General features: G+C 38.6%; 1 protein-coding gene across 1 annotated transcript in view; it reads left to right on the forward strand.

Moving 5' to 3' along the window:
* The window catches only part of DNER (delta/notch like EGF repeat containing), a 371868-nt gene that overhangs the window by 299418 nt on the left and 51432 nt on the right, over window positions 1-21018 (forward strand). The window contains exon 8 of the mRNA XM_056807062.1: window positions 2027-2251. Within this exon, the coding sequence (XP_056663040.1) occupies window positions 2027-2251 (225 nt within the window). The remainder of the gene's footprint in view (window positions 1-2026; window positions 2252-21018) is intronic.

Raw genomic sequence — 21018 nt, forward strand, 5'->3', positions numbered from 1 at the left:
AAAGAACAAGTTGAACCTGGAGCAAGTAACATTTAACTGAAGAATATTTAAGAAAACATCTTAAAGTGAAAGCTTGCTTTGCATCAATTGGACATTCTCCTCATTCTTTTCCATCAAGCCAACTAGCTAGTAGAACAAGTTCTGTTTTTTTTTTTCATTTTTCATTCTTTATTTAATTAATTAATTTAGAATATTTTCCCATGGTTTCATGATTCATGTTCTTTCTCTTCCTTTCTCCTTTTTCCTGTAGCTGATGAGCAATTCCTTTGGGTTTTAGTAGAACAAGTTCTGATCAGTACCCTTCAAAGCCAGAGTCTCATAAAACTCAGAGCACCACCATGTTCTCCTGTCTGCTATGCCTCCTCTGTGTATTTGACCATAATCCTAATGTGGAAGGTTGGGCATCCAGGAACATTGTTTTTCTGCTTGGGGACAGCCTCTATGTTAGCATTAGTTAGATATTGTTGACCCAGTTGGTGTGGGATGTTTCAAATCTTCATTAAAATTTTGTCTTAAACCAATCTTATTTTGGACTTATGATCAGTTTTGTCAACTCCATTAGAAACAAAAATGGGGCCTTTAAATTATAACTTTGTACATTTATATATACTTTATACATTTTAATTATTATTTTAAATATAACTTTTTATAATTGGATTGCTTTTTGATTATAACTTAAAAGATGCATTAGGAGACCATAGAGAACGAATTGTTTCTAGCACCCTTTATACTCTCGACTTTCTTTGAGGCATCTTAAAAGTCTGTTCTTGAGCTGAGGTACTTAAAACTCTTGTACATTTATATGTTTTGAGTAAATTGGCCAAGTTCTGGTGGATTATTATTTACCGGTTGAGGAAAATTTTGATCTGTAGGGAATATATCTTTCTGCCTTTCTTTTTCTAAAACTTGACTTTGAAATGATTAAAAACAATTTAGTAATGACATTGACAGAATATTTGGACATAGTCATTACTTAATAAAAATAAGCCAAAAATATTTTTTAAAAATCATACCAAAGTTTGGGGAAATATTTTTAACCCTTAAAGGATTTCATCATATAGAAAGTACTATATAAATATAAATATCATTATGATTACATATACTAACATAAATATTTACAAAATACCTTAAGAGAACCATTGAGAGATTTCAGGGGATCTGTAAAGTTAGATGGGAAGCAGATGACACTTTATTTTCACTGACTTGTAATTCAAACTTAGAATTTCCTTCAATTATTTGAAAACATTTTTTTTTTGAGAAAAGATTCATAGGCTTCACACACAGAGTGATACAAAAAAAGGTCAAGAACCCCCATCTTAAGGTTTACAAATTCTTTCCTTACACTAACTCTGTGAAGCAAGTAGGGGAAGCATTACTATCCCCGTTTTATAAGGGAGAGAACTGAGATTTAAAGACAGTGAAACAGTTAACTTTTCCATTGTGCCCCAGGTAGAAAGGATCAGGTATAATAGTCACAATCATAATCATGCTAATAGGTTATATTTGCAAAGCACTTGCTACACTCCAGCCATGTGCTAAGAACTTTCAAATTATTCTTAATTTGAGCCTCCCAACAATCCTAGGAGGTAGGTACTATATTATCTCCATTTTACAGATGAGGAAACTGAGATATATGGGTGAATTGACTTGTCCAGTGTCACACAGCTAGTAAGTATCTTGAGGATGGATTTGAACTCTGGGTTTTCTGACTCTAGGACCAGGGTTCTCTCACTGATCCACCTAGCTGCCCCAAATTTGGGGATCTGAGGTGGGACTTGCATGCACATCCAATGTATCACAGGACCATGTGGCTTCCCTTTTCTTTGGATTTTGTGACATCTATGGAAACTCTGCATATAACTGATAAAGGGCAGAATATATATATATATATATATATATAATATAACATAATATATATATATATATATATATATAAATTTTTTTCCCTTTACAAGGTCTTAGTTTGTCTACTGGGAAATATATTTGGATTCTTAAAAAAGGAAAAAATCCCTCTTTTGTTTCCTAGAATATTCTGGACCATCTTGTGAAGAGAAAGTAGATCCATGTGCCTCATCGCCCTGCCAGAATAATGGGACATGCTATGCTGATCGGGCTCACTTTACCTGCAGCTGTAGTGCAGGCTTCACTGGCTCCACCTGTGCCCAGCTGATTGACTTCTGTGCCCTGAATCCTTGTGCCCATGGAACCTGCCGCAGTGTTGGGACAAGCTATAAGTGTCTCTGCGATCCTGGTGCGTACATGTATTGGAGATGTTTATTATTATTGTTAGCCCCAACTTTTGATTTTTTTTTAATGTAGGGTACTCCTGCATAAGGAAATTTCTCTTAACAATGCAGATTTGTACCTGTTTTTTAGAAGAGTGGATTGAGGTTTAGTGATTTGTCCAGGGTCACATAGTCAGAAGCCAAATTTGAACCCAGGTTTTCCTGACTTTAAGACCGTCTCTCAATCTACCAATGCTTTTAGAAGTAATCAAGGTAGATAGCAGAGCTATACGGGAATTCAGTCAGGCATTTAATGGGTGATTAATGTTTTTTTTTTTAATTTCCAAAAAGATTCCAAGTTTTTTAGTGTTCTGAGGTTCACAGGACTGAAGTAGCTTCAGAAATCTTCACTTAAATTTTAAATTTAAATTTAAAACATTTTACTTTATATAAATTACTTAACACACATTTTTCTTTTCTGTTCTTTAAAACATGGTGTGGGGTAGAGGGTTGAGGGATGGCTTAATCCTGCCAGCAGTGCAATCTCATGTCCCCAAACCCTTGTAGTCATGGACTTCCAATAAATGTGCCAAGTAAGCCCTTCTGCTGTAGTGAAATTGTTCTCCCTTGTTTGGTCCTCAGTGGATATAGGAAACCACTGTTTACCATGCCTGGTATATATATATATATATATATATATATATATATATATATAAACATCCCATCATGTCCACTCTGGTATGTGCCTGTTGGGGGAAAAAATTCTGAGAAAGGAAAAGCTACAGGGAAGTGTAATACCCTCGTCTTCTGGGAACTTCCAACACTGCGATCAGTGTGTGTGTGTGTGTGTGTGTGTGTGTGTGTGTGTGTGTCCATTGTGACTGGAAAAGATGACACAGAACTTTGCTGTATTTTTTTCTAAACATGGGATGACTCACCTTTTCCAAGCACTACTCTGAATGTCATAACCTGGAATCATTTCCCACAGAGATGCTCTGATCTCCAACCCTCTTTGGAGGCAATTTCTACCCTTCTATTAGGAACTTGCTCTGTCTTCCTTAGCCATCGCCTGGGAGCTAGCTATGCTTTCTTGATGAAGTCTTCAGAGAGAAGGAGCAAATATCAGAATACTAGTTAACTCTCAGTCTCTCCATTTCTTTTCTAAGATTTATAAAATTTTTACTTATATTTAATTTATAGGGGTGTTCTGGCATAGTGGAAAAGGGGATGGATTTGGAGTCAGAGGACCTGGGTTCAGTGCCACTTTCTACCTGGAAGGGGGATGGATTTGGAATCAGAGGACTGGTTTCACAGTTACTTCGTATCTGAGTGACCTTTGACAAGTCACAGCCTCTCTGAGCCTCTATTTTCATATCTGCAAAATGAGGGGGTTGGACTAGATGGCCCCTGGGATTTCTTCCAGCTCAAATTTCTGATTCTATGAATTGAATCTTTTAAAATAATTCAATTTGTTTTTTTCTTTTGAAAAAAAAAAACAACAAAACCTTTACCTTCTATCTTAGAATCAATACTGTGGATTGGTTCCAAGACAGAAGAACAGTAAGGGTTGGGCAATAGGAATTAAGTGATTTTCACAGGGTGAAACATCTAGGAAGTATCTGAGGTCAGATTTGAACCTGGACCTTCCATATCTAAGCCTGACTCTCCACTGAGCCACCCAGCTGCCCCCTAAAAACAAGATTTTGTTTTTTTCCTATTTACATGTAAAAACAATTTAATATCTTTTTTAAAAAAATTGAGATCCAAATTTGCTCCCTGTCCCCCTCCTTGTCTTCTTCCCTTTGTAAGATAGTAAACAATTTGATACTGATTTTACATGTGCAGTCACATAAAACATTTTCCCATATTAGTCATTTTGTCGGAGAGATCACAAACAAACAGACAAACAAAAAAAAGAAAGTGAAATATAGTACATTTTGGGATTTATTCATTCTTTCTTGGGAGGGGATAGTATTTTTCATTATGAATCTTTGGGATTGCTTTGGATCACTGTATTGCTAAAAATAGCTAGGTCATTCACAGTTGCTCATCATACAATACTGCTGTTACTGTATACACTGTTCTTGTTCAGCTAACTTCACTTGCATCCATTCATGTAAGTCTTTCCAGGTTTTTCTGAGCTCCTCCTGCTCATCATTTCTTATAGCACAATGACATTCCGTGACAATCATATACCACAACTTACTCAGACATTCATCAATTGATGGATATCCCCTTACTTGCAATTCTTTGCTATAATCAAAAGAACTATGAATATTTTTGTACAAATAGGCCCATTTCACTTTAAGATATAGACCTACTAGTGATGTTTACATGCCCTTTTGTTGAATTTTATTTATTTGTTTATTTTTAATTGAAATCTTTTATTTAATTAATTTAGAATATTTTTCTGTGGTTCCATGATTCATGTTCTTTCCCTCCCTTCATCCCCCACCCCACCCCTATTTAGCCGGCATGCAATTCCCCTGGATTTTATATGTATCATTGATCAAGACTATTTCCATATTCCACATTGATAATTGCAACAGGGTGATCGTTTAGAGTCTGCATCCCCATCGATCCATGTGATCGAGCAGTTGCTTTTCTTCTGTTACATGCCCTTTTAACATAAAATATATTGCTCAGTGATGCCTGTTCAATTGATGCGTGTTGTCTAGTCCTCCTTAGACCTTGCAGTGGAAAAGCACTGCTGTTTTCCCTCCCTCTGCCCCCTGGATCCTCTGCTCACATGTGCCACGTGGTCATTAACAAGCAGTGCTGTAAACAAGGATATGATCACCAAGATTTTCCTCCAGAAACTCAATTTTGAGGGAACAATAATTGAACACGTGAACTGCTTTACCACATGGAAACACCTGAGCTGGGCATTTGTTTGCAAGAATACTTGGGGGAAAAAAGAAAGCTATGGGGTGAGAATCACTTTTTCTAACTTATTTCTACCTTCCATCCAGCTATGCTTGATTTACTTACCCCTTGTAGGTCTCCTTCCCTCCTCTTTCTCCCACTTCCATAAACCCTGTCCTGACCAGACAAAACTGATCTTCACTCTTGTTTTACTTATAGTAATGGAAGTGACTTAAATGGGACAACCAAAATGGTTGGACTGGGAATTGGACTGGGAATCAAGTAAGGCTTATGTTTAAATTCTGCCTGGATTTGCATAGTTGTGTAACTCTTGGGGCATGTCAAAATTTCAATCAAACTCAGTTTCCCTACATGAAAAAATTCAAATAATAACATCTGTAGGACCTACTTCACTGGGTTTTTGTGATCTTAGTAAAGTCACTTAGCCACACTAGCTTAAATTTCTCCATCTGAATAATAACAATAATAATAATAATGATATACTAATAATAACTAGCATTTATAGTGCTTGGGACTTGCAAAGTACTTTACAAATGCCTAATTTTATTCTCACAATAGCCCTGGATGGCTGGTATTATTATCCCCATTTATAGATGAGAAAACTGAGGCAGGTAGAGGTTAAAGGGCTTGCTCAGGGTCACACAGCTAGTAAATACTGAGGTTGGATTTGAACTCAGATCTTCCTGCCTCTAGGTTTAGCACTTTATCCATGTACCTCTTATGTGAAGATTGCTCTAATTCATCTCAGAGATCTTTTGCAGCTCTTAGTCTGTGAAACAATGAGATGAGACCTTGCAAACCTTAAAGTCTTATATTTTTGCACAGTCAGGTACAGGACAGGAGTCTCGTGACATAGACTTCCAAAAGCCATGTTATATGTTACTAATGCGGTTCAGTTGTTTTTTAATTGAGTCCAACTCTTTGGGACCCCATTTGGGGTTTTCTTAGCAAAGATACCAGAATGGCTTGCCATTTCCTTCTGTAGTTCATTTGACAGATGAGGAAGCTTTATCTTAGCAGGGTGAAGTGACTTGTCCAGAGTCACTCAGATAGTAAGGGTCAGAGACAGAATTTGAACTCAGAACCTCCTAATTCAAAGACCTGGCACTCTATGCACTGTGCCATCTAGCTGCCCCAGGTTATAGTAAAGGACACTAGTAAAAAAGCTTTAAAATGCCCCCCCCCCCAGTTTCATACTATCCCAGAAACTGCCTTTAGATCAGGCATTGTATGAGAAAAATGCACCTGAACATCTGGTCTGAATTTCCATTTTAAGAGGTGACGATGACAAGCCTCTCAATGTACCATTTCTGGTCTTAATCTCTTGGAGCATGTAATTGCTTTACCACTCTTTTGCATAATAGAAGAATCCCATGAGAATAGGTTAAATTGGGTATCAAGCTAGAGAGCAACATGCATAGTCATCTTTATGGATCACTAACACATCCAATTCCATAAAGGGGCAGCAGCCTGGAATCATCTCAGGCTGATAATTATTCTACATCTGACATACCCCCAAAATGCCTTTTGGATTCCAGAACATTAGATCTGCCGTGTCCTCCCTTTTTCAAACTGAATTTTCAGGTTATTGAATGAAAGATTTTGATGAGATTTTAATATTAAGTAATAAAATGTTGGTGCTGTATAATCATTTGAAGGTTCTCTCAAATAGCCACATTAATGAATGGGCAATGCATATTCTCAAAAAATTACAGATTGAAAGTACATCGACTTAAAAAAAATACAGATTATTATCTCCTGGCCCTGAGACTCAGGACTGAAATGTATACGACTTATGAGCACAAATTTCATATCCAGGCTGTGGTTTGCATCTGATTGTCTGTATGGCAGGCATTTGAAATGAAACGGCAGATATTTGGAGAACAAATTCCATGGCCAGTGCTCTACAGGATACCCTTAAACTGTGGGCATATAAAACAGAACCAGAAATGTGAAAGGCATGATTTATTTTGTAAGGGAATGGAAGCATCCATTAAATGTCTTATGTGCCACGTGTTTTAAAATTATTATTCCATTTGTTACTCCCAATAGCCCTGAGAAAAGGATGCTATTATTATCCCTATTTTATAGTTTGGGAAACTGAGGCAGACAGAAATTAAGTAACTTGCCTGAGGTTACACAGCTAGTAACTATCTAAGGCTGGATTTAAACTCATATCTTGCTCATTCCATGCCTGGCACTATATCCATTATGCCACCAAGTTAGTAAATGTGGAAATGCCTGAGAAAGGAGAGAAAGAGCTGAGAATCAATTTCTTTTTTTCTCTCTCTCTTTTCTCTCTCTCTCTGCCTCTCTCCTCGCTCTCTCGCTCTCTCTGTCTCTCCTCGCTCTCTCTCTCTCTCTGTCTCTCTCTCTCTCTCTCTGTCTCTCTCTCTGTCTCTGTCTCTCTGTGTGTGTCTCTCTCTCTCTCTCTCCCTCCCTCCCTCCCTCCCTCCCTCCTATCTCTCTCTCTCTCTGCAATTCTCTTCCACTTTTCCCATCCCTGTTGATTTTCTTGATTATGTGAACTTTTAGTAACAACCCTAAAAGGGGCAAGGGCTCGGCAAATGGGATTAAGTGATTTATCCAGGGTCACATAAAGTCTTTCAAGGGAGGGTTAAAGCTATAACTGTAAAAAATGTTTTTGGAGAGGGTTAAATTTTTTTCTTGTGAGAGGAACCTGTATCTGTGATTCATTGCTAAAGAGAATGCCCAATAAGAAAATTCCCTCTACCAATAAAGATTGAAAGCTGGCATCTTCTCCACAACACAGAGCCTTAGAGGGTTTACTGGAATACTGGGAGATTAAGTCACTTGCCCAGGGTCACTACATCAGAGGAGGCATTTGAATCCAGATCTTCCCACCTCTGGGGCCAGCTCTTTATCCACTATTATTGCCTTTGGGATTTCTTCATTTCTGCAAATTGATCATTTGGATATTGTATTCCCAGTACCTATCATAATGTCTGACACACGGTAAACATTTGATAATTCCTGGTTGAGTTAGATTCTCCATATTTTTTGAAGAAGAGTGGCTTTTGAATAGCTCCTGGCTCCCCAAAGCTACATGGCAGGGGTAGGTGCAATGGTAGTAACCAAGCAACTTCAGAGAAGCTCCCGTGGACTCTTTCTTTCCTCTCTCTGGTCCTCACTTTCCCCAATTGCAAAATATGGGAAGCATCAAGATCTCTTTCAGTTTTAAATCTATTAATCTGGTGTTCTTAACATCACAGAACAAAACTGTTTTAAGTTTCAAAGACTATATGCTAAAAAGAAAAAGGAGAAAGTTTTGCTGATCCAGCACCATCATCTAGCATGGCGCTGCTCATGTGGTCAGGCCATCTGGATATAGTCATCATAAAAAGCAGGTAACACATTAGATTTCTTCATAGGGAAGGATGGGTTTTCTTTTTCCTTCTCAAAGGACTTCACATGTGCAAAGCTTCAGGAATTTGCACCGGGGTCATTCCCCTTTTTGCACTCTAGCCACATATGCCTGTGTAAAAGGACTAGCCAGGTCATTCCTTGGTTTCCCTTGCTAGAAATTTGCAGAGGCCATTGTCTTCTTCACATGGAGCACACAGTTGGTGGCTCAGATCTCCCACTATTTAATGAGATCCTTCTGGCTAAGTTCTAATGCCTATTGCACTGCTGGACAGATGGGAGATTTTGGCTGTATCAAGAAACAGTGGCTAGGCAATGGATTTATGATTGCCTTTGCCCTCGTAGCTAAGCCTAGGGGGCATCTTGTCCAGTGTAGTGAACACTCCATCCCTTCTCCTAAGCAGATTGTCGAGGTGTAAGTTTGCCAGATTCTAGGCAGAGGTTAATGACATCCTTTGCTTCTCCTTCATATTGTCCTTGAAGCAGGCAGCAGCAAGCTTCAAACATCTGTTCTGTCTTCAGATTCTGATCAGGCCATTCAAGTCTGGCCACTGGCCACTGTAGAGAGCAGCTTGAGTTTCAAATTCTTGCCTTTGCTTTTAAGGTCCTAAATAGTTTATTACTGACCCAACTGAAAGACTATAGCTCTCTTCTTTCTATATACCCCTTAACAGAATATGCATGACTCACTATATTTGCTTCAAGCCTGCTTTTCTAGTTTTTTCCCCTCTTATTTCCCAGAGATGTGGATCCCTGAAGTATTTGATCCATTCCAATTCCATTCCATTTAACATGTTTTTTTTTTTATTAATTCCTTGCTATATGCAAGGCACTGGGCTAGGGACTCAAAGACTGACTACAAAGTCTCTGCCCTCAAGGAGCATCCATTATATTATGGGAGTATAAGTATATTCATGATTATGTGAGAAGAGAGAGAACAACTATCAGCTAGGGACATGAGAAAAATTTGCCTTCTCGAGGTGCCACCGAAGCTGAGCTGAGAAGGAAGCCAGAAAAGCTAAGAGGTGGAAGTGAGGAGGGGTATATTGTTTTCTTTGGAGAATCATTGGAGGTGTGGAGAATAATCAAGGGGTCAGAGGCAAGGGATACAATAAAGGGTTTTAAGAAATACAAGTAATTGAGTTTGGCTGTTATATAGAATAGGGAGAGAAGGAGGAGGAGGAGGAAGAAGAGGTAGAAGGAGGAGGAGGAGGAAGAGGAAGAAGGAGAAGAAGGAGGAGGAGGAGGAAGAAGAGGTAGAAGGAGGAGGAGGAGGAAGAGGAAGAAGGAGAAGAAGGAGGAGGAGGAGGAAGAAGAGGTAGAAGGAGGAGGAGGAGGAAGAAGGAGGAGGAGGAGGAAGAAGAAGGAAGAGGAAGAAGAAGTAGGAGGAGGAAGAAGGAAGAGGAAGAAGAAGGAGAAGGAGGAGGAGGAGGAAGAGGAGGAGGAGGAAGTGTCTAAAGGGAAAACCATGCTTTTTATTTGAATGGCTCATCTTAAATGTTGTGTTCAAGGTTGGCTTCCTTCTTCGAGTCCGGGTTAAAACTCTTATCTCCTCCAAGTTGTCTGATTTTCCTTCTTTCTTATCCTTCTCCTCTGCTGATTACCTCTATCTACCTTATCCTTGTCTCCATTTGGTCTGTACAGTTCTTTGGATGTTGTTCCATTAGACTGTGAACTCCTTGAGGGCAAAGCCTAATTTTTGCCTTTGTATCCCTCTAATACAGTCCCTGACAGAGTAGGCATTTAATCAATGTTAATTGACAGCTGCTTTCCTGCCTTTATTGTTCCTGTGACCATCTTCTGAGAGTGCTTCATTTTATCCTTGACCTTGAGAGGTGAAATTGAGAATAGTAAAAAGAACACTAGTTTGGGATTCTGAGATCCTAGGTTCGAATCTCCTCTTTAAAATTTACTACTTGTGTGACCTTTCTACCTGGATGACAATATATGATTTCTCTATCACTCGTCCCTCCCCTCTCACTTTAGTTTCCTCATCTATAATAAAAGGGTGTTGTCTCATGGCCCCTGAGGACCCTTCCAGGTTTAGATCTCTGGTCCCTGGTTTTCTTTGACTTTCTTCTTTCATTTCTTTATTCAGTTTTTATATTATTTTTATATATCATTATATATTATACAAAATATATTTATATATAGAATATAATATATGTCATATATATTTATATATAGAATATACATCCTATAATAAATGCATAAAATATAATATAATGTATTCGTTATAGGATACCTTTGGCATCCTAACACCCCAGTATTTAACCACACAAGCTATCCTTGGTCAGCATTCACACTCCGAGGGATCACTCGATCGTTCAAGCTGAGTTCTTCGGAGCTTCAAGAATTGTCCAACAAAACAACCAATACCTCTACCATGATGCAGAATACAGCCCAAGCCTCTACCATGTTTTCAACTGTCTTTATATGTTAAAATTTGTGATAATCTCAATAAACAGAAACCTCACTGTGGGGAAAAAGAAAAGATCACTTGATCTCTCAGACCTTCCTGTTTCGAGGCGTTGTCCTGCCATTCATTGTTGATAGTATGACATCTGCCAGGATCAGTTTTCTGTGAAGGTGAAGAGCAAGATTGGAGACTGACCTGCATGCCTTATCTTTTTAGAGCCTTTTAATTTGGACTGTTGCTTAATTCCTTATTGATTGGAAATTTGTGCGAAAGTTTGGGAAAAGGCAGACTGGATTTCTTGATTTGGTTTTCTCTGTCCTCGTTTCTGAACTTGCTGTTTTGAAGCATACGGCTGAAGTCTCTCCTAATTCACCCACTTTTCTGTGTGTCCTGTTGGGGACGATTCCAGGCTCTATGCAAGGTTAGCCCTGAAGGACATTGATAGATGATGACCTCAATCTCTTTCCAACTTTCTCTCCACTTATAGACAATGCACTGACTTCGTAGCACTGTGCTGAATATGCTTTTTTAAATAAAGTATGGCTGGGCTCCACTTTTAGGTATCTGCTCTGCTTTGCCATGGAGTCTAGTAGAAGTTCTGTGTTATTTTGGTGGCTATCTGCTTCATTTTGACTTTACCCAGAGTGTGTGGGTAAGAGTGGCCATCAAAAGGCTTCATTTATTTAGAAGGGAGGTCTAAAGAGTATTTGTTGTTGTTGTTGAGTCATTTTCAGCTGTATCTGACTCATTATGATCCCATTTAAGATTTTGTTGGCAAAGATCCTGAGGTGGTTTTCCATTTCCTTCTCCAGCTCTTTTTACAGATGAGGAAACTGAGGCAAACAGGGTTAAGTGACTTGCCCAGGGTCACACAACTAGGAAGTATCTAAGACCAGATTTGAACTCAAGAAGATGAGTCTTCTTGACTCTAGACCTAGTATTCTATGTACTGTGCCATCTAGCTGCCCAACTGAAAAGCATTTAGAGAAAGTGAATTCCAAAAAAGAGCTGACCTTACAAATAGGTCAGATTTCTTTACCTTTTTGCTAATGCCTCGAGGCTCTCCATTCAAGTTTCCTTGCTATGGCTCAAACCTTTGTGCTGTTAAAATTTAAATGGCCCTGGGAGAAAGGAGAGATTAAATCTTATTGAACCTTTATGTTTTTGTGCAAATGACTTTTTAAGATGATTTCCTGAGAATAGATTTTGCCAGAAAAAGGTCCAAAGAGAATATGCCGATGCTAGATGTCTAAAGGGAGAGAATGGTCCTGGAAGTGCAATCATACTTCATAAATAGGAAGCGGTCTTATTTAATTCAACTCAATTAGCTTCAATCCAATAATCATTTATTAATCACCTACTATGTATAAGGCACAATGCTATCTGCTAGGGAAACAGAGGTCAACAAAGAAATTGTCCCCATTTCCAAGGACCTCACATTTTCCTGTGAGCACAAAATGCACATGGATAAATATAACATATATATATATAGATATAGATACTAAATAAATACAAAGTAATATCCAAAGAGAATTCTGTAACAATTGAAGGATGGGGGGTATGTGGGTTTGAGCTATATCTGAAAGGAAACCAGGGCAATGAGGTAGTGCAGTGGATAGAGCACTGGGTCTAGAATCAGGAAGACTCATTTTCCTGAGTTCAAATCTGATCATAGCCACCAAAGGCAAGTCATTGAACTCTGTTTGCCTCAGTTTCCTCATCTATCAAGTGAACTAGAGAGGGAAATATCAAACTATTCCAGTATCCTTGCCATGAAAAAAGATTCAGACATGACTAAAATGACTAAACAACAACAACTTAAAGTAAAATAGCAATTATAAGAGGTGGAAGTGAGGAAGGAAGGAATTTTAGGTCCCCAATTGGGAGCCGCCTGAAAAAGACATGGAGGCAGGAGATGGACTGTCCAATGGAAAAAAACAGCCAACTCCAGGACTGGGGAAGCTTTGCCTCTGACTTTACAGGTTAAGCTTCTCCAGTTCCCCAAGAATCCCAAGTAGTAGCAACGGGCACAATAAAAACTACGCTTTTGATATTTCACTGCTGCCCGACCTCCTGGGTGAGCAGATGTATTTTTCTGGAGGCCACTTTTAATAACCTCTCTGTAGATACAGTCAGTGTAGAATATAGGCTTGGCTCTACTTAGAGGGCACAGATCACATTTTATGTCCTCTGAAGTTTTCTCTGGAAGCCAGTTTGCTTCCAGGTGAAGTTCAGGTTGTTAATTTTCTCTATAAAGTTCTTTGTGGCTTAAGCCCTGAATATCAGAGTCCTGTACTGTCTAGGTTTCCCACTGTGGGCTTGGAGCTGGCAAGGCTGACATCTTTTCAAGTGAAAAGCTTGTAGTTTCTCATGGATATTCACAAGAAGCTTGTTCCACTTCACGCCAATATATTAACTTGGCTCCAATTTTAACTAAGGAATACTAATAGACTAATGGAGGAGGAGCAAAATATTTCTAAAGGCAACTGAATTGTGACTTCAAATATCCCCGACTTATTTAGTGCAAAACAAACTAGCCCAGAAAAAGAATCGATCATCTGCATTAAGGATGTCACATATCTGAGTGCTAGCTGCTGCTGTTTATTCCCCTGGAGCCTAAATGGGAGGACTCCTCATGGACTGGTGAAAAGTCTGGGCAGCTGGATCAAATAGGTGGAGAAAGGAATGAATTATTCAGCTTGCAAATCTCAGTGCAGATTCTGGTTTCTTTGTGTGCATGGGATGCTTGAAGAAATTCTGATTGGGGAAAAGCCTGTGATGTAGGTGAGGAAGAGGACAGTAGTGACCCAAGTCTGCAACCCTACCATGGCCCCATATGGGTGCCTTCTTCCATTATGTCAGGTAGCAGCTATTAATTTTTGTTTGTTTGCTCATTTCTATTGTCTCTGAAATGAAGCCTGGGAGGAATTTTAAGTAGCTCCTGTTAGCCCAAATGTGTCTAGCTGGTTGACTGCTTAGTTTCTGTATTTTATGGTCAGTTTATTTTTCTGCTTGAGGGCTATGATGAGCGTGCCGCCATATTTCTCATTTGCCATTAGCACATGGTTCTCACTGAAGTTGACATTGCAGAATGAGACCTTGGAGATCATGGAATCCAACCCGCTCATTTCACAAATTAGGAAATTGAGGGCTGAAGAGGTAATGTGACTTATTCAAAGTCACAGACACCAAATGATAAAGGAAAAATTAGAACTTGATTTCATTTTCGCCCATTGGCTACTATAGCTGAAGAAGAAAGGGGTCATGCTATAGGAGTCATGTGCTTTGCTGTGACATAGTGATTTTTTTAAAGGTCAACCCAAATCATACAAAACTCTATAAAGCACTAACATTACTTAAACACTTATTTTCAAGTGGATTGATGTGACTTCATTAATGTCACTTCCAACATAGCAAATTCCTGCCCTTCTTGAGTGACTCTTATTCATGTCAACCAGACAATCAACCTACAGACATTCATTAAACACCTACTAAGTGCAAATTAGGTGCTAGGTATCAGGGGAGACAACATGAGGAAATATATATATATATATATATATATATATATATATATATATATATATATATATATATATATATATATAAACTCATCCCAGTAGTCAACCCAATGTCCTGGGAGTCTTCCTTAAAGTCTCTTGACATCAAAATGTACCAGTGGAGCATCAATGATTCCTTACTCTTGCTATGAGATTGCACCTTCTTCCTTTTAAATTGCAGATTTCTTCCTTTCTTTTTTTTTTAACCCTTCTGTCTTAGTTATATTTTCTCCTTGTACATTTATTGTGCTTCTGGCATAAGCTTATTGGCTCTCATTTGAGGCTGGTGGAAGTCTTTGATTAGAATAGGTTTCTCTCTGTAAAGACATACACACATTTATAAACATGCACATATAGGATACAATTATTTTTTTCTAGTTGTGATGACTTGAAGTAAAAGCAAAAACGATTTTGCCACAGTACCTACTTCTGGTTTTATAACCACAGATTTGCAGCTTTTGAAAAGGAATAAATAACTATATTTTATATATATATATATATTATATATATATATTTATATGTCATGCTTTAGCTGTCAAAGGAGGCTTTTAAAAATAGAGCACTTTAGAAAGCTAGTAAAGGCTGAGTTATCCCTTTTGATGCATTAATAGAATAGCAGATTGATTGTGATTTCCAGCTTTCCAAACTTTCTCCATTTCCCTTCCCCCCTCATCCTACCAAATGGACTTTTTCAGAATGCTGGTAAGAATACAGCGAGTTTTCCATTTGGCTTTGAGGCAAGGACTCATACACATGTAGCACAGCTATGAAAACACAACCACTGAATTTGCTTCATCTTTGAGGTTTTTTTTTTTTTTTTAAATAGGACAGGGACTGCTGAAAGATAGACCTTGGCTTAAAATAAGTCAGGGGCTGTTGAAGCTCAACTTCTGTCCATAAGTAGAACATTGCAGGTATTTTCTCAAGTGCTTTTTCTTAATTTCACACAATACCCATTGTAGTTAAAATAGGTTGAGAAAATCAGTCCAGTGAGATATGTCAGGGAAGCTTATTAATTTTTGGAGGGAAACACTGAGAACTTTAAGAAAATTACATTTCTGGGCAATCTTTTTCCCAGTTCTTCATTAAACATCAGAGGAATTAAGACTGTAGTACTACCCACCCTGCAGTGGCCTATTTACCTGAGGGTAATACATTTTAATGAGACCATATTCCCCACCAGGGGAAATCATTATAATGAATTCTTTTACCTGCATAGCTATTAAAATATTCAAAATATCTGCATAAAGAAAGTGACATTTTCTTTCCATAGAATAAACTACTCCTTAGAACATTCAAAACCTTTTTGCTATTCATAGTCCATAACAAAATGGAAAACTCTACAGATCAATAATAACAAATTGGGATTTCTTCCTCTTCATACTATGAAAGCAATCCATTTTTATATTTTAAATTTATTAAATGCCCTTGCTATTATTACCCAACCCACTAAGTAAATTTCTATCTGTCATGGCTTAGCAAGGGCAAACTATTTTAGAAAACTAATAAATAATTGATCTGCCCTTGGCAATTCCATCAGTATTTCAAAGAATAACTTCTTGTGGGAAAAATGAAGGTTTTATAAAGATAAAATTAAGAATTTTTGGTTTTTGTGTCTCTAAACATGATTTTGTCCATCTGTTCCTCTCCCTCCCTCCCTTCCTCCCTCCCTTCCTCCCTCCCTCCCTCCCTCCCTCCCTCCCTCCCTCCGTCCCTCCCTCCCTCCCTTCCTTCCTTCCTTCCTTCCTTCCTTCCTTCCTTCCTTCCTTCCTTCCTTCCTTCCTTCCTTCCTTCCTTCCTTCCTTCCTTCCTTCCTTCCTTCCTTCCTTCCTTCCTTCCTTCCTTCCTTCCTTCCTTCCTTCCTTCCTTCCTTCCTTCCTTCCTTCCTTCCTTCCTTCCTTCCTTCCTTCCTTCCTTCCTTCCTTCCTTCCTTCCTTCCTTCTCACAGAGTGAAAATTCTTCCTCTCATGCCATAATGTCAAAGTCTAGACCAAATCATATGACAATGAATAGGGATAAATAAATAGTGATGGACTCCTGTTCTGGGCTAAAACTTCAATGGGGAGGAGGTGTGGTTGGGCAATAGAGATCCAGATGGTTAGCAGAGCTATCAGGAAGCTGAGAGGACTTCAGACAAAGTGAAATGAGGATGGCTCGAGGGACCTGGAGATACTGAGTCTAGAGAAATGAAAAATGAGGAGGGGGGTTGATGTGCTAGCTAGTTTCAGATATTTAAAGATCTATCATGTGGAAGGAGGTATTCAATTTGTTCTAGAGGATGGAAACTAGAAGCAATGGGCAGAAACTCTCAAGATAGAGATATCACTCCATTATAGACAAAAATATAAGACGACCATGTCAAGAATAATAGTTGCCCTATTGATGGTGGTCTTCTTTGTCAGAGATGTTGTAAGAGGCATCCCTGTTTACGTAGGTGACCTTTGAGGTCCCTTCCAACTTGGAGGCTGGGATTCTAGGATTCGTAGGTGAAAACTACCCTCTAGTGGCCAAAAGAAACATTTTTTAAAAGTCACATTAATCACGAATGATTTTAATAAAATGATGAGACTGATTCTCTTGGGTTCCTGGTTAACTGCCCTGAATTAATTTGCCAAAGAAGAGCTCTAGCAATGTCTTTAGAGGTGATAGTACTATAGAAATAAGCATATATCTCCTGGGGTCACTACATGAAAGGAAAACACTTATTTGTATGTTTTAGTTCAGACATACTTGCTTAAAAGGTCTCTTTGTTTCTTTACCTAAGTCTTCTCTTTAAGGCTCTGTTTTAAGCTGTCACTTACAAATCTATGCTCTTTCTCTTTTTCCTAAACAAAGTTTTTAAATAGAAAACCAAAACAGAAACTCTAATGGAGAGGAAGTAGAACAGATTTCTGGTCATTTCACTGTGGTTGCCCATCATTTAGAGGAGTTTCTTATAATTCTGAATGTAAGCACAGATCCCTTCCCTAATTTCAAACAAATATGAAATGACCTCATAACTGTTGTAGATTTCAGCTTTTCTAAGGATATTCTCTTCCACATATTAAAATATCCAATTTTCCTAAAGTTAGACTAATTGGAAATAGTTTATACTTAATCATCCATTGCTCTGCATCTTTTTAAAGTCATCTTCTAATAAGACCAGCACCTCCCGCCACATCCTCTAAATTCACTTAGAATGTACTCATTTTTTCTGTCCCAGAAAAACAACAACATGAATGAGGTCAGACTTTTCCTGGGACAGCCAGTTATCAGGTTGCACATTTAAAATATTAGTGAATGATCACCTTATTGCTCTGTAATTAGCCACAAAATTTAGAATTGTTATAGTGGAAAGAATGACAGTAAGTCCTTTATGAAACCCCTATTTTGACGATAAGGACATCTTGTTTGTTTCTCTTTCAGGTCTTTCAAAGCTGGGACCATTTCCCCCTCTTCTGTCTGAATTGTCTGCATTTATCGTGGTGTTTACACATAGCTGGAATTTAAAAAATGCTTGTTGGGTTGCATCAAATTTGGGGATATCCCTGTGCCATAGAATGTCATTTCCATGACCTGGTTTCTAAATTGCATTTTAGTATGCTGTTTAGGGCTTCTGTTCATCTAGGACTAATGAGTTCAGTTGGTTAGAGGAATGATCTTCAGAGTTAATGTTAAAGTCTTATCCCAAGGGTTGTGTGAGCAACCCATAAAAGGACAGAAAGATGGGTCACATACAGCTATCGCCATGTAGTTGTGAAGTTTATCTTCAACCCAGCCACAACTACTCTTGTCTTCCAGTACTGCCCAAGCAGCTTTATCTCTGTAAGTTTTCAGCCTTTGCCTACCCCCCACCTTCTCTACCAAGAGCTTGATCTTACGTATACTCTGGGCACCAACAGCAATAGACCTTGGGAGGTGCTATTGGGGAAATTCCATTTTTCTCCCCTGAAAGCCACTTGGATTGCACTCCTCACCCCAGACAGGTTCTGGCTGTGGGCAGTGAACAGGGAATAATAAACCCATCTCCCTTTCAATTTGGGTGGGACAGAGTGAAGCCCATAGGGAGACTAGCTATGAATAGGTTCTAATGTGCATCACTCATATTTTTGTTATCTTTCCTTCCAAAGACTTCTTGCTAATCTCCCTGTATCTCAGGTTTTTTAATCTTTAAGTCATCTTACTCCCCATTCTCACTTATTTTTTGCATCCAATCAATTGCCAAGTCCCCTCCTCTCTTCTCGTATGACCACCACCCTAATGCATGTCCTCATCATCTTTGGCTCCAACTCATCCTCAACATAGCTACAAAAAGAGATTGTCTGATCATACCATCTCTTTATTCACCAAACTCTAGTGCCCCTCATTGCCTATAGGATCAAATGTCATTTCATCTTCATTTTATCCTTTTACAATTTCTATTATTTTGCCTTTTATACTGTAGTTGATTATTAATTCTGTACTATACACACATATTTTATATAAGTACATTTTTACCATCTTAAAAAAATGTTTTGGACAGCTAGATGACTCAGTGGATAGAAAATCTGACCTGGAACCAGGAGGTCCTGTGTTCAAATCTGGCTTCAAACACTTCCTAGCTCTGCAACCTTGGCAAGCCACTTAATCCTAATTGTCTAGCCCTCACTGGTCTTTAGCTTTGGAACCCATACTTCATTTTGACTCAAAGACTTAGAAGAGGAGGGTTTAAAAATGTTTACCTGGAGGAGTGTACAGTCAAGGAAGTTTAGAGGCCACTGGATTATATCGTGGTTCTAAATGAGCAAAAGAATATGGGTTTCATCCCCAGTAGGATAAATGCTGCTCTGCTGGTGGGCATGGACCTTGTGAACCCTTAACTCTGCCCAATCACTTTCAAAGGCATGCCCTTCCTCCCAGAGGGGACGATGGGACAGCATGGAAAAGGCCACACGCTAAGCGTCCCCTAGAAGAACAATTCCTAGCATGCCGTATGGATGATGGGTCAATTGCATCACCATTAGGGACACCATGTTGTTTACAGAGGCATGGAGGGAGCATACCACTTGGTGGCTGGATTAGGCTTCCACAACATAGCCAGGCTTCATAACATGAATACTGAGGCTACGTTGGCTTAGAGTCTGCTCCTAATTATGTGCTAAATTGGAACATCAAGAAGACCAAAGGAAGGCAGGCCATGGTTAAATGAGGCATTTTGAAAAGAAGTTCTGAGGTTCTGTGCGTGAATGGTTCACTTCATCCATTGTTTTTGGCTCGTTCTCCCATTCAAATTTTACAAGAATTGCTAACAAGCAGAAAAATCTTGTGACTTGAGGTTTGTTTTTTTTTTTACCATATCTTCCCCCTTTGGCCCTGATACCATTGAGCAATGAAAATGAAAAAGAGCAGACGGCAGAAGGGAGAAACAACAGTGGCCATCCGCAAATAGGAAACCACGGTTACTTGCAGAACTTCCTTCTTTTTTCATGGCTATTTTATTGTTCTTTCTGTGTGTGTACACATGCTTGTGCCTTCTTGTCCATTACATTTGAGTTCATTTCCCTCTAAGAATCCGATCGAAGAAGAAGCAAAGCCTACATGATGTTCCCATCCTATTGGCCATAGCCTTTCTAACATGGATTCAGTGACAAGTTGTAAGGCTGGATTTGAAGTCAGGAAGACCTAGTTCAGATCCTGCCTCAGACACTTACTAGCTTTGTGTTGCTGAGCCAGGCACCAGAAATTTTCTGATCTTCATTCGAATGGTGATAATACTAGCAGCCTGACCCACAGGAATTTTGTGAGGATTAAATTAGATGTAGCATCTATGCTGAGTGCTTTAAAACTTCATGCCACTATTAAAATATAAGCTGTTATTATGATTGACATTAATACATCAGAGAAGTCCCACAAGTCTGGCCAGAGCACTTGAAGAAGAACCTATTATGGGCAGTTAGGTGGTACATTGGACAGAATCCCCCTTCTGGAGTTAGGAAGATCTGAATTCAAATCCAGCTTCAGACACTACTGTATGACCCTGTGGAAGTCACTTAATCCTGTTTGCCTCAGTTTCCTCATCTATGAAATGAGACAGAGAAGGAAATGGTAAACCACTCCAGTATCTTTGTCAAGAAAATTCCAAATGGGATTATGAAGAGTCAGAAGTGACTGAAACTACTAAACAAGTATAAGAAAGAACTCAATTATTAAGATTTGGTTTTTAAAGGATTTTATTTAGAAAAATACAAGTAAGATAAATGGTATTTGTTAAGAGGGTTTGTAGTGATTAGTGGATTTAATCAAAATTATAAGGAGCATTGACAACCACATAATCATGAAAGCTTTTGTTTTCCTTTTGCCCAAAGCATCTCTATCTGCTATGGGAGACCTATTAGGATGTTTTAATTTCCCTAATGGAGACAAAAAGGATTTTATAATTTTATTTCATCCCCCAGAGAAGAGGAAGAAAATAATTCCTTCAAGGTAGCCACAGAAGCACAGAGGGGTAGTATTCTGTCTTGCTCTTCATTGTGGTAGTCTCAAGATAACAAAGAAAAAAAGACTTACAATGTCCTATTTCACTGAAGTC

The sequence above is a fragment of the Monodelphis domestica genome, chromosome 8, assembly GCF_027887165.1.
Source record: "Monodelphis domestica isolate mMonDom1 chromosome 8, mMonDom1.pri, whole genome shotgun sequence".
Lineage (NCBI taxonomy): Eukaryota > Metazoa > Chordata > Mammalia > Didelphimorphia > Didelphidae > Monodelphis > Monodelphis domestica.